This window comes from Lagopus leucura, unplaced genomic scaffold, assembly GCF_019238085.1.
Source record: "Lagopus leucura isolate 7727_CA_CO unplaced genomic scaffold, USGS_WTPT01 Super-Scaffold_100001, whole genome shotgun sequence".
NCBI lineage: Eukaryota > Metazoa > Chordata > Aves > Galliformes > Phasianidae > Lagopus > Lagopus leucura.
In genome coordinates this window covers 55,084,848-55,098,865 of record NW_024962262.1, presented here as the reverse complement: position 1 = coordinate 55,098,865, position 14,018 = coordinate 55,084,848, and the positions used below count along the sequence as shown (strand labels likewise).

Sequence of the window (14,018 nt, the reverse complement as noted above, 5' to 3'; positions counted from 1 at the left end):
TGATCAGCAGAGCTTCATTAGGTAAAGACCACAGTAAAAAGGTGAAATCTGAGGGTCTCAAATACCCTACACACAAAATAAAGAGCCTGATTTCAGTTAAGGAGCCATATCTTTTTCCCCAGCCTATAGCAGTACACAATGCTAGACCTGCCTGTAGCTGTAACGCTGTATTAGACCAAGTGACCTGGAAGCCTATCGCAATGAGGGGTGTACGTGTACTCGCACAGGGAGAGAAGAATGATGTGTAAAAGCACCACTGGAGATTTAGAAAAATCCCACAAATACCCTCGTATTTTACCTTCCTCAACTTCCTTTTTCCACATAGTTCCTACAATGAAGATCTTGATGGACAGTTCACATCCATGATGATCTATCAAGCCACAATGTATTATTATCTGTGGTCATCTGTGCTACAAAATATGCATACACTTCTTTTTGTTTCCCTGTCAGCTGCAGGTCCTTTAACATGGTGGCTTCACGTGACCTCAACTCAGACAAAACAATTTCATTACAGGTTTGGTCCAGGTACACAGAAGATGAAATTAAAAGTTGCCATGAAAGCCCATTACAGGTGGAGAATTCACAGTCATCTTGCAAAAAAATTTGAGAATAACCAACCCCAAACATTTCCACACAAAGCATCATTCTAAACGCAGGATGAAGGTGAAACTGAAGCTGTAATCACCTAAGCAGAAAAATCTGAATGCCCTGAATTTCTGGTACGTGTACTGGGGACTTGAGAATGACCAATTAATCTACACGTTGAACAGTCTGTGAAGAGAAAGCAAACTGGCCTTTAAAAGCCATAAGCACTGTAGAAATGCACCACGAAATGGATAGCATCACGCAGCAGAACAGCAGGTTTTCACAGTTAAAACTGCACACACAGGGTATGTCCGTACATTGAAATATACAGTTTATTTTCTCAAAGTCAAGCAATGCCATTTTTCAGTAGGTAAGTGTGAAGTGTTAAGCAGGAAAACTGTACATTTTCACTCTGGGCTGCAGGATCCAAACAATTGGAGGAACATAGTGGAAGTCTCACTATACAAAGAGATCCTAAAATTGAGAACAACGTAAGGTGAAAAAACAGCCATCTCCAGGATGCCAAAGGCAAAACATTAGCACCAGATTTTTTCAAAAAAGCAACGGTGGAGTTATTTACAGATTTACATACAACAGTGGGAGGCAACCATCTTCAGGCTCCTGGGGTGAGACACTCTCAACAGGTTTATAAAAGGAAAGGAGAAAATGGTGTCTACACAATCGTCCTGTGAAAAGGAAAATATATATAGCATTCACAATATTGCTACCTTTATCAGAAAGAGCTAAATCAAAGTACTGTATACAAACACATTGTAATTATATTATTATTCACATTTCACATACACATTTCAGAGTAACCACAATATGTAAAATCTTCAAAATGCCACAGATAAAACAACGCACACTTCTCCAAGCTAAAGACAAGCATAATTTATTTGGGAATTGTTTAGTTTTGGGATTGTTATGGCTGAGGGATAAGTAAGGACACAAGGGATCACTTGTCCAAGTAACATAGCAGCAAGTAATTGTGAGATGCCAAAGAGTAAATTGCAGAACTAGGAGAAAGAAACGAAGGTCAGCTGCAGGTCCTTTAACATGGTAGCTCCATGTGACCTCAACTCAGACACAACAATTTCATTACAGGATTGGTCCAGGTACACAACGCAGTGCACTACAACGGGGTAACGGTCCTTTTCATGTCTGCACCTGTCTGCAAAGAAATTGCTTCCAGAAGAGTTTTGCACCAACTCCCAGAGAGAACCTCTCCGGATCTCTCTCTGTGGATGAGATTATTCAGGTGAGAACAGGAACCTTCTGTGAATGCTGCCATTGCACCAGTAGTTAAAAGAATGCTTTTCTCTGTCTTTTCAACATCTAACTACTCGTATCTCCGACCTGTTTCACTACAGACTGGCATCCACATTGGCCTCAAAAGTGGGTTCCTGTTGAGCAATCTGTTCAACTTAAGGAGAGATAAATGGTTTCCTTACTACAGTGAAAAGGAATATGCAAAAGTCATCCAAGACTCTCCTGTGCCTACTGAACTTCATCTTTAAAACATGACATTCAGACACTACAGAATTTCTCTGTAGGTATCCGAGCGAGTCAACATAACCTACTACTGTGCTAAAATACAAGTTAGCAGCTCTTCTTAGAGCTACTGGGAATCATACCTTACAGTCAGTGGCAGTATTACTAAAACATAATCAGTAATCCAATACTGCAAAATTGCATCCTCTCATTTATCACCGTGTAATGAAACAAACAAACAAACAGAACCCACTTATGTTCACAGTTACAAAGCAGAGTTGCTCCAGGTAATGCACAGTATTTACATGGCAGACGTTGTTTATATTGCATTTGGTAGTCTGAGAAAGTAGAAAGAAAGAACAGCATCACATAGGTCAACTTCAGTATAATTTAACTGTCTATAAAAAAAAAATCACAATGTCCAGTAATCAGAACAAAATAGAAGCAGTATCTTTAGCCTACACTTATTTTCATAAAATGTAGCAGTTTGGAGAGAAGAAAGAGAAGAACATGCATTAAAAGCACAGCTGAGAAAGAACAAGAAAGAACAACTGAGCTTTCTAAATAATTTAGACGAGAAATGTTTTGGAAAAAAAATCAGCACAGCATTTCCAGCCTGTTTCTTAGATCAAGTCTAATTTAGTAAAGAAGGTAATGTGTATACAGTGAGATGGTGTAAAATTACACCTTGGAAATTAATTTTTTTTTAATAAAAATCTTCAGCAAGGTAGCTGTTAGGTGATTTGCAAGCTGGTTTAAGAACTGTTCAACTGAGACTGATTTCAGAGTTACTTCTGTGAGGGGGAAGTGCAATCCTACATACAATATTATAAAAAAGTGTCTGATGCCACAGGATCAGAGTGACACTACATTTCAGTAATCTGAATATATTAGCTATGAGATGCACATTTCCCCTGTTTAATGTGTCTTAAAAAAAATAATACTAAAAAGCCACTATAGAGAGAGCTTCTGTACTTGTGTGCATTCAGAAATTGCTGTTGGGTTTTCCAGCAATCTGTACAGAATCTGAACATAAAGGAAGCATACATTCTATTCTAAAAAATGCTGGCATGCACAACTGCTACAGACTTTCAGCTTACTGAGTAGAAAGGTGAAGAGTCTATCCGCCTCTGTGGAGCTTTCTGTAACTTAAGCAATGACAAGTGGCTATGGAGTCCAGCAATAAAAATGCATTCTAAAAAATTAAATACATCGTCCCAAACGTGAAAGATTATTGCTGTTGTGAAAGCTGTTTTTCTCTTATGCACTTGTTTCTCTATCTGACACTCAGAAAAGCCAAGATATTCATGTGTACACTTGGAAACGCCCCCATCCCTTCCTTCTTCCCCATATTTGACATCCTGGGTCAAACTCTGTCCTCTCATTTGAGCCGTTCAGGTTGGAGGCTGTCGGTCAGACATTTAAGCTGCTCTTCCCCCAGCTTGATCTTGTCCTCAAGCTCTCGCTGCTCAATGATGAGGGCCGACTTCATTTTTACAAAGTGCTCGTAGTCTGCTAAGTTCTCCTCACTCAAGTAGTTTGCCAAAATGTCAAAGACAATGCGCTCTCGGCGATCCAGGTTCTCCTTCAGCTCTTTTGCATCTTCATGTTGCTGGGTCAGCAGCTTCTGCTTCTCTACCAACGTCCGCTTAGGAGAGAAGAAAAACAGTTAAAAATGCAGTGGGTTCACCAGCTCGAGACAACAGCTTCGGTGTCTAAGTCGTCTGTTTTAATTGCAAAGACAAAGATTTTTCTAAATGCATAGAGAGGTGGAATAATAAAACATATTAATAGACAGGGATAAGACTCAGTCAGTGAAAGATGCAAAAAGATGGACTTTTAATTGGCCTTAGCAGCACAAACTTTAAAGACTACTTTACTACTTAGTAGTTTGAAATAGTTGTCTAAGCTCTCCAAAATGAGATTTAACTCATCTACGTCTTACATCTTCAATACACAGCACTGAACTTCTACACTGTAATAACTGTGGTTAGGGAACACAGAAGCATTCTAATTAATGGAGTGATTTATTCTTGCACAACTTGGCAGTTCTGCTTCAGTCTGCACAACTCTCCTGTGAGATGTGGAAATGTGTGGTCTTGAGAAATGATCAACAGTGAGAGCTGGGGAAAGATGACAAAAGCAAATAAAGGTTTGCTGTTGTTAAAAAGCATCATCTTCTTAAAAGGGCTGCACACTTTCTGCTTCATGCCTTCACTACAATCAGCGCCTCTCAACTACAACAGAGGAGGATTGCTGTGCCACAGATGTCTGTTTTGCCCTAAGGTTTATTCTGGCCAGATAGAAGTTCCTACAGTTTAAGAACTAACTCACAAAAGGTACAAAATAGGAAAAAAAGAGGTTGAATAGAGAACCACATACATATAGTAAAAGAAAGGTGAGGTTTATCTGACTGGTCTCTTCCTGTCTCCTCCTAGTAGGCAGCCATGCCTGAATCACTCAGCTCTGCTACTCCTTTGGTACTCCTTCAGCAGTACATGGAGTGAAATAAGAGCATTGTTAATCTAACCTCGTTCAGATGCCTGCCTAGAAATGGTTGTATTTTTCCAGCACTGATGAGTGTGACTGGCCTACTAGATGTCAGGAATTCCAGTACAGACTTCTCAACCTAGTCAGAAAGTGCCACTAAGAAGTACAGTGCTGTAATTTTTAGCTTTGCTTCAACATTTTCTATGAGATCTATGTTTTCTAATAAACCATGATCTGCTTTTGTGAAGCTGTTCAAGTAAATTTAACAATTTTTTTTTTTCACTTGGACTTCACACACTAAAGAACACAGCCTAAAGGATTTACAGAAAATTGCTTTTGTAGACTACAGAAATTGTCCTTTCAAGGCAGAAGTATGAGACAAAGAGGGATGCACAACAGTGAGCTGTAACAGCTGCACACATGTCCAGTGATGTCTCTTCTTGTACAGACCACTCAGTGCTTAGAAGGTGAAACTCTAAGACTTCAGCTATTAGTACACTGAAAATATGCAGATTAGATTAGCTCAAGGTTCAAGATAGCCACTGAAAAATATGGACAGAAATTATACACCATCAGCCAGTTCAGTCTGCCTTTGAGTGCATGCCAGGGAAAAAAAAAAAACAAAAACCAAACCATTTCAAGTAATTTGCAAGCAGAGCTATCTGCTGCAAAGAGATGGAAAGACTCCTCTCCAAAATTCACTAGCAGCCAAGCCCAGACTTGGGAGCAGAATACCTCTGCTATTAATGTACACATGCAGAAGCAGCAGGAGAATCAGGATTTGATGAACACAAGAGGTCATATATCAACCAGCTGCTAGCCCAGCTGCACAGCAACATGCCTAGTTCTGTGGTGGGATGTTTAGCTCTTTTAAAAAATCCTGAGATTTAAATTGCACCATTTCTTCTTACCATGCCTGTCATATGACTCAAATAAGGGGATGCAGAAAGGCACAAGGCAAACGGAGACATGTCTCAAATTTGATTTCACCACTGTCAAAGATGACTGACACCAGAAAGCTTGTTTTGAAGGGTAAAGTGAAACAGTAGTAGGCTCAAGATGCCATTCCTGAGCAGACTCTCTGAGTAATGGTTAAATGGTTCATCAGGCCTACAGACACAACTGCTTGGACATACCACACTGTCAGATGGGTTAGAGGCTGCACCATCTCAACTGATTAGAGCAAAGCAGAGTGCAGAAAGCTTTTTTTTTTCAGTTAGCATTGATTTGAGGCTTCATCCATACAAAGGATTATCTAAAGCTGCTCTGATGGAACTATTTTTGGCTCTTCCTATTGAGAGTCTTTCTCAGTTATTGCTGTTTTGAACCACAGCCATATGAAAAGGGACTTCTTCCACCTCTGTGACTTCCCAACATCCATTTCCTAAACTGCTACCCTTGTCACTTGTCCTTAATCTAGCAATAACAAGTCTCGTGAGCCTACACACCTGATCAAATCCGTGAACTGCTCATTCAGTGCTTCAGGGTTCTCACTATGCTCTGACCTTGGTTGATAAGGAAAGTAATGGGAAGACACTGGTCTAGTTGTATAGAATGAAGGGGGCTGGTAGCTATTTCAGATTAAATCACTTCCAGAAGCAAAAGTTGAAACACCTGATACTGTTTCTCATAGCAAAAGAGACCTACAACAGACCATTTAGTGCAAAGAATATTAATTCAACAGCAATCATTTGCTTGCTGGTACTGCTTATTTACAAGCCCACTGAACTGTTGGCTGGTTCCTGGAACATGAGTTTCCTAGAGAAATGTTTAATAGACAGTATCAGCTAAAACAAAACCCAAAAACCAGTGATCACTAGGGATATGATCCCAGGATGGAAGTAGTTTTCCCCTATATTCAGAACTAGTGAGGCCGCACCTCGAGTACTGTGTCCAGTTTTGGGCCCCTCACTGCAAGAAAGATATTGAGGCCCTGGAACGTGTTCAAAGGAGGGCAACAAAGCTGGTGAGGGGTCTGGAACACAGGCCATATGAGGAGAGGCTGAAGGAGCTGGGAATGTTCAGCCTGGAGAAGAGGAGGCTCAGGGGAGACCTCATTGCTCTCTATAACTTCCTGAAGGGAGGTTGTAGTGAGCTGGGGGTCGGCCTCTTCTCTCGTGTCATTAGTGATAGGACCAGGGGGAATGGTTTCAAGCTACGGCAGAGGAGATTCAGGCTGGACATGAGGAAGTATTACTTTTCAGAAAGGGTGGTCAGGCACTGGAATGGACTGCCCAGGGAGGTGGTGGAATCACCGACCCTGGGGGTGTTCAAGGAAAGGCTGGATGTTGTGTTGAGGGACATGGTTTAGTAGGAGCTATTGGGAATAGGTGAACGGTTGGACTGGGTGATCTTTTAGGTCTTTTCCAGCCTTGGTGATTCTATGATTCTATGATTCTAATCTCCCCTGTATTTTATTCACGTGATGCATAAGTAATACACCAAATATAATCATGTGAGCTACAAAATAACAAATGATAATCAAAAGAAGCCACGCATGCCAGCCTAAATTCAAAGATATACATATGTACCTCTGCACAAATTATATTTATAGTCACAAGTACCTGGGGGCATAATCTGAGAAGCATCTCTTACTGACACTTTGGACATGTATCTGATGTTACTATGGCAAAACTATGGTGTAAGAGCATGAGAAGGCAAACAGGGATTGGAATATATTAGGGATTTGGATTTTTGTCAGTCTACATTTGATAGCAGAAAACACAACTTCTGACCACCTATACCACACCACCTGCTTACCTTCTTTTTTTTTTTTTTTTTTTCCATATCTAGCTAAGTAAGTTATTTTTATCAGCTCTCAAGTTGTGCTTCCTATGCACTTATATTATCTGGTATCTCTTTCCCCAGCTTACACTCCCATCTTTGAACCCATTAGGCAACTGCAACCACATTTAGAAAAAATCTGTCTAAAAGAGGATTAAATTTCTCTAAGTTTCAGAAGCTTTGATCTGCCCTCTAATAAGCTGCCAAATACCTTCCCTTTGCATCTATCAGAAAGGGGTCTGTCTGGACAGCCATTAAGCAAATATGCTTGGCAGCATCTGGAGCCAAACAGCAAAAACACAGCTTCCAAGTACTTGCAGCACTTACTGATGAAACAACGAAGTATGCTGAGGAAACAACATAAATGCACAGCACATGGACAAAAACACTGATACAACGCTGCTGGCACTTCAACTCTCAGCTACAAGCCACAAATCCCACTTCACATTCATTTAACTGTAGAGGCTAAACTCACTTGACACATAATCCCTCCTATAGTCATTTTGACCTGTGATTTTTGCACATCTAAATCTCTTCTTCAGTGCATATCTGTATCCCTAGATATCGGCCTCCCAGCTAAGGCCTGCTGGGATCTGAAACTAAATTACGTGGTCCACCATGCTCACAGGCAGGGTCCAACAGGTAAGAATACTGTGACTGCTACTGGAATTTTCACATCTGCTTGGACTCCTTGATTACTAGGCTATTTTGGTTGGGTAAAATATGTTTTGTACTGAAAAATTCTTTTTGCAGTGCCTCCCTATCCCCCTTTTCTATTTTTAATACTTGTTCTTTCTTGCTAGGCATTGTAGAGGAAGCTGGAGCACACAGGAAACTTCTCTGTCTCACAATTTTTTTTTAAATCACAATCCTTGTGGAGCGTAAAGAAATCTGAAAGCTTTCTGTATTTCAACACAAAGTCACACTTACTCCTTTTCCCATCTTTTGCACTGTCAAAGGGAACAGTATTTTTATCTCATTAGTTATGCTCTCATTAGTAGCTTTCTTCTTTTGCTAGTATTTTTCTAAGGAGCTTCTTTTCCAGTTATGTTGCCACCCAAAACACCACTTGTCTGCCAAGCCACCAGTTTTATAATAGTTTTTTTTGTAGTTTTAGTATTCCAAGCAGAAGCAAAACAAAGAGATAAGTTTTAAGAAATCTAAGGGTAACGGCCTTATGAGATCTATCCTTTCATTATCCCTTTATGTTTCAGATCAATACAAGGAAAAAACCTTAGCAGACTCACTAAATGTGGCTACATTACTATTGTACTTTCTTACCCGCTCTTCAGGAGAGGTGTTTTCATCCAGGTTATTAAGAGCATTTTCCACCCGGGCCAGACGACCTGAGAGTGACAGCAGGAGGTTGACTACTTTGTCCAGGTCTCCGATAAACATCTTGAATTTGTCAAACTCATTTGGTTTGCAGACCTCTTTCACAACGGCCTCCACCTCCTCCCCCAGAATATTGTTTGCTTGGATGTCTTCCAGGAGTGTCTCCCGAGCTTCCCTCAGCACTTGCAGTTTCCTGCTAATGCTGTCAATAAGTTCTTGCTGTGGAAGACAAAGGGCATGAGAATTTATTAGCACAACTCACTTTTTCCTCGCTTCTAATTCTGAAAGTCATGTCAGAAATTTAGCAATGCTATGTGACTTTTTTTAATACACTGAAACTCCCACGTGGCTTGGACAACGAGTGCATTATACATAAATACATGTCTAAGTTACCTGTAGCATCACGGGATTCAAAGGTTCAGAATGCACATCTATAATGCTCAGCTTGAAACCTGTGTTAAAGCAACTCACCTTTCTGGAGAAAAAAAGATGAAAGATGTCTTCTTAAGTCAGCATTACTGCTGCTCCTTTGAACATCTTCAAAGCCTACTACGGAGCAGCATGAAGTACAGCACATCCTTCTTCTCAATACCATGCCTAGAGTACCTTTCTGAAGAGCTACACTTCAAGAACAGCACCAGAAAAACAATCCTGTATTTTCACCATGACAGTTAAAACTAGGGCACTACTAAGCTTTTTATTCCTTTCTGTAGAATATTAACATTCCCTTCCAAACAGCAGCCCTTTCACTCAGAAAATCTTGAGAGTTATCAATGCCATACAGCATTTCTGTAGGTAAACCATAATCCCTATGGCACAGAACAGGAAACAAAATCTAGTTCTACAGCATACAAAGCTGCCCTGTGCAGAGTGGCTCTCGCAGAGGACCACACAATTTTTGACTAATGTTGTCCTACGCCAGCCAAAAATACTATTTAATTTACAGTTTTGTCAGTTTCTCCAGTATGATGTCCCATTGCCTGGAATGTGCAAGCCTTAGCTTGGAACAATCGTTGTAGGTGGGTCACCAGTAGAGCCAGACCAAGAATCCCAACATCCTCCCTTAATGACCTGTGCTCCACCTGTGCTGCCTCCCTGCATCTGGGTGGGAGGGCCCTGTCTCAGATATCCTCATCAGCTTTCAGATGTGCATGAGGAGTGGAGCTCCTTACAGTCAGTTGTCTACCCTAATGTGACATGAATCACACTCCAAAAATAGCCCATTAACTTAAACTTATATGCATATTTGCTATTCAGCTAATCTCAGGTATGAAAATTCCCCCATATCATCCTTTAAACATACACCTATTATTGCCATTTATAAGTGAAAATTGAACAGATTACTCTTTTTTTTCTTTTTTTTTGAAAAAAAAAAAAAAAAATTACTCATTACTTTCTTTAGGAAACCCCTCTAAATAAAAATCTGATTGCAAGCCTTAATGATTACAGAGAAATATACTGGTAGCAGCTATTGCTTTCAGACGTCACGAAACAGTCATTGCCATTCTGGGAACAAAGAGAAGTCTGCCATCTTAACCAAAGGCAATCATACTCCAAGTAATCAAACACTTTTTTGAAGGTAGCAATTCAAACACATGGATTATCTGGGTTGGTATTCTCCCTTTTGATTTAATATACTAGGCCAGGTTAATCTGGTTTGGGGTTATCTGTTAGTCTGGGTGTCCAAAAGATTAAGGTAGTAAGCAGTTCTACAGATGCCTGCTTTACTGACTGATTAATCTGCAGGATTTGATTTTTTTCCCTCTCCCCTTTTAGTGCAAATGCACAGTTTGATTTAGATTATGTAGGTCACAGTGCCAGGCTCTTATTTCCCCCAGCTGACATGCACATACACTGCTGCTGTTTTATCATACGGAACAACAGAATACTATTCTACTCGATGTTATTATCTCAAATTTTTCATTTCTGTAGCTTTTCTGTGACTTACACTAATGAAAAAAAGATTGTAAATGTGCACAATATTTACCAATCAGGACTGACAGCCCAGATCAGGAATCCAACCAGGTTCCTTTCTTAAAAAATAATAGTTAGAAAAAAATATCTTCATAGAAGCATCCTAATTACATGTCTGCCAGTAGCCGAAACAAGGCTCTTACGGAACACTTTTGCAGATGAGAAGATATTTTACCCCTCTTCAATACTCATGTATCTTTTAAGATTTGGTTTATGACCACTGAACGCTCCCTGTCCAGGTAAAGCAGTCTTTGCATGCTGCAACTGTGAGCTCACCACATACTTTGGCTAACTGGCAGAAAACCTGCATGATGCTCAATACTCAATGAGCCAAAAGGTTTCCAATCTACATCCGAAAACCGGCAGATGAATAATTTACTCCTGTGAGTTCTGAACAAGAAAACAAGAAAACCTATCTTTTCCCAGTAACTGTTGCTCATCTGACTAGCAACATAGAAAGTAGCAGAGCAGAGTGCTTCTCAGGTGGTTCACTCAGGTGCTGATCAGCATGTTTCCCTAAATTATTCGCCTTTTAGCTCACTTCTTCATTTCGCATAAATCTCAGGCCTAAAAAAGAAATTAGCTTTTCTTCTATTAAATGATGAGACTCTCTAGGAGGTACAGATGTTTTCCTATAGGCACACAGGACCCTTCCTACTCAGCCACATGTACATTTTTTTAAGTACTAAAAACTGTCTTGCTATGTCTTCAATGTCTGATCGAGATTTTATAATTGTGGTAAACATACTTCATATTCAGCAAGAGACACAAGCACCATTCATGATAGGGATCACCCCAAATATATGTTCTTTCATTTTGGCGTAAGGAATTCCCGCATGTTTTTCAAAGTCATACCATCACTACAGCTCATAAAAGAAAAAAAATAGGAAAAGAACTCTAAACATTTCAGGTTTGCAGAGCAGGGAGTCATTCTACAATTGACTGAAATTAAGATACTGATAAGACTGAAATTAGGAAATCAAGAAAGAAGTTCTGGCTGTGCATCTCCCCTAAAATAACTGAAGTCAACGAAGTGTGCTATCAAAGCATTCGAGCCCTTAATAATCCTTTGTTAGCCTGCTGCTAAGTTGGGCCAAGTTGCATATCTTGGCTGTTTAATAAAGATGCCCTGACCCACTTACCACGAGTTATATATGTTTTCTGACAAGATCCAAGCTGAAAGCCCACTGAACTGAGTGCTCACATCCTACTGCATGCAGAGGAGCAGGGAGAGAAGTTAACAGCAACATGTGACAGTATGTATAGACTGAGAAGATAGGAGAGCTCTGCTAAAAGCTCTTCATGAAGTGGTGGCTAGTGGTGTATACTGAAACTGAGGAGTAGGGGGAGGAAAATATAAAGGGCAATACACTCTGCTTGTTTACAGACACAAATCAAGAACGGTTTTGCTTACAAATGTTTAATGTCTTGTTTGTTTGGCACCCAAGAAAGGCTTAATTTTACCTTCAGCTCTCCTCCATTACATATTCAATGAGAAGGAAACTAAAAGATAAACATGACCATCACATGCAGCAGCAGATAAAAATGAATTATTCCAAATGCAGTGAAATCCTTAATTTGTCTAAGTAGTACAGCTGTCGGATGCAGGGTCTCTGGCAAGAGGGCAAGGGCAGCTCTCCAGCAGCAGCCATGTCATGCCCTGGCAGAACACGCTGTACTGAGCTGTGTGATGTGGTGGGGGCAGAAAAAGGGAGGGAAAGACAAGAGTGGTCACAGAAAACACTGAAGCAAAAAAAAACACAGAAAACTCCCCAAATTCAATGCAGGAGTTGGATGCTACTGAGGCAGGGATGGTAGTCTCCTAGGGAATGTCTCAGTCTTAGCAACTAAATATATTCCTGGTGTTTAATTCAAAGATACTTCTTTGGGACTGGATCACAAAATTGGAAGTTGATTATTAGACACGAGGTTAACTTGAGTGAAAAAAATGGATCGCCACTGCATTACTGGCTTAGGCAAACAGAGTTAAAATACATCTCTTTAATTGAACAAACCAACCATTTCCTCCAGCTTATCTGTACTGAGAGCTACATTAAAATATTTTGTGCCAAATTACAAATGAGACGAGGGTAATAATTTTAACATAGAACAGCACAATCTGAAACCACTGGAATGCCAGTATATTGTTATTTTCAGACTTAGCATACTACGTTGACCTTAGAGCAGAAACACCCAAGGATGGGAGTGAGGGTGGGGATGAACAAGAGTAGAGAAGACTCCCTCCCTTGTGATGAGTAACTTCCATGGCATCCGGCAACATGATTAGCTCTCTCCCACCACTACTACTTCTGTTTTGTGAGGTAGGAGAAACCCGGAGCAAAGTGATTTGCTGCTCATAAAAACAAATGAGAAAAAAAGGAGGGGAGGGGAGGAGAAGGGAGACACCTTCCCTCTCATAACATAATGAAATCCCTGACCTAAATTTTGAAAATGTAGAGCAACTAAAATCACCACTAACTACAGTGGGATACATAAGCATTAATGTTTTTTTCTGCACAGCAAGTGAGAGAAACAACTAATATCCCAAATGAGAAACAGTAATTGAGAATAAACCCCTCTAAAGGTCTCCCCTTGGGCCCTTCAAAAATGTGTCTCAAGCTGCATAAAGCACCTGTCATGGTTCTATGCTTTTTATTTTTGTTTTGTTTTTTTATGGTTTCAGTATTCCACATCAAAACATCATGCAGTGTACGGGGCATTAAAATGTCACTGCCCCAATTCCAAGTACCTATCCCTGTACATTACAGCAGTCACGGGATCTGGCCCTTCCGGGTGGGGGGGGGCGCTCTCTTGCTGCCTTGCAGTGGGTGCTGGAGGTGCTTTCCTAGCCGTTCCAAGCTTTTCAGGTTTGAATCGGTCCCGGGAACTCTCTCTCTTTCATCTTGTCTGATTTATTAATCTCAATTTCAACTAAATTGTATCTATTGTGTTATCTTGTATTCCAATATTATAGTAAAATAAGTTTTCCTCCATAGATTGTTGCCGCTGCTCTTTTCCTCCCTTCCTTCCTTCCCATTTTTGTGGGACTGGGGTGGGGGGGGAGGGCAGAGGCCTATTGCCCCTGTCACGGACATAGATTGATCTGGTCAAATCCGTGACAGATTTTTGGCGCCCAACGTGGGGCTCGCTGCTTTTTAGTTTTTAAAACGAATCTCTTTTTCTCTCTGCTCTTAGAGAGCTTCGTTAGGGAGCATTATCAGTAGTTCAGGTTTCTGTGCTGGAAAACCTGACCTTGAAAGATTAGGCGTACTGCCAGTGTTCTGGGATATTTGTAAACTTTGAGCACTACTTAGTCTGGGTAGTGCCTTTTTTTTCTTTTTTTGTTTTTTTTTTTTACC

The 14,018-nt window shown here is 40.4% G+C and overlaps 1 protein-coding gene across 3 annotated transcripts in view; it reads right to left on the bottom strand.

Moving 5' to 3' along the window:
- Positions 1-891: 891 nt before the first annotated feature.
- The window catches only part of SHROOM2 (shroom family member 2), a 128,961-nt gene continuing 115,834 nt past the window's right edge, over positions 892-14,018 (bottom strand). For all 3 annotated transcript variants that reach the window (XM_042867241.1, XM_042867242.1, XM_042867243.1), the window contains 2 exons: positions 8,632-8,904; positions 892-3,724 (listed from right to left, as the gene is read on the bottom strand). In XM_042867241.1, coding sequence (XP_042723175.1) covers positions 3,458-3,724; positions 8,632-8,904 — 540 coding nt within the window. In that variant the 3' untranslated portion in view covers positions 892-3,457. The remainder of the gene's footprint in view (positions 3,725-8,631; positions 8,905-14,018) is intronic.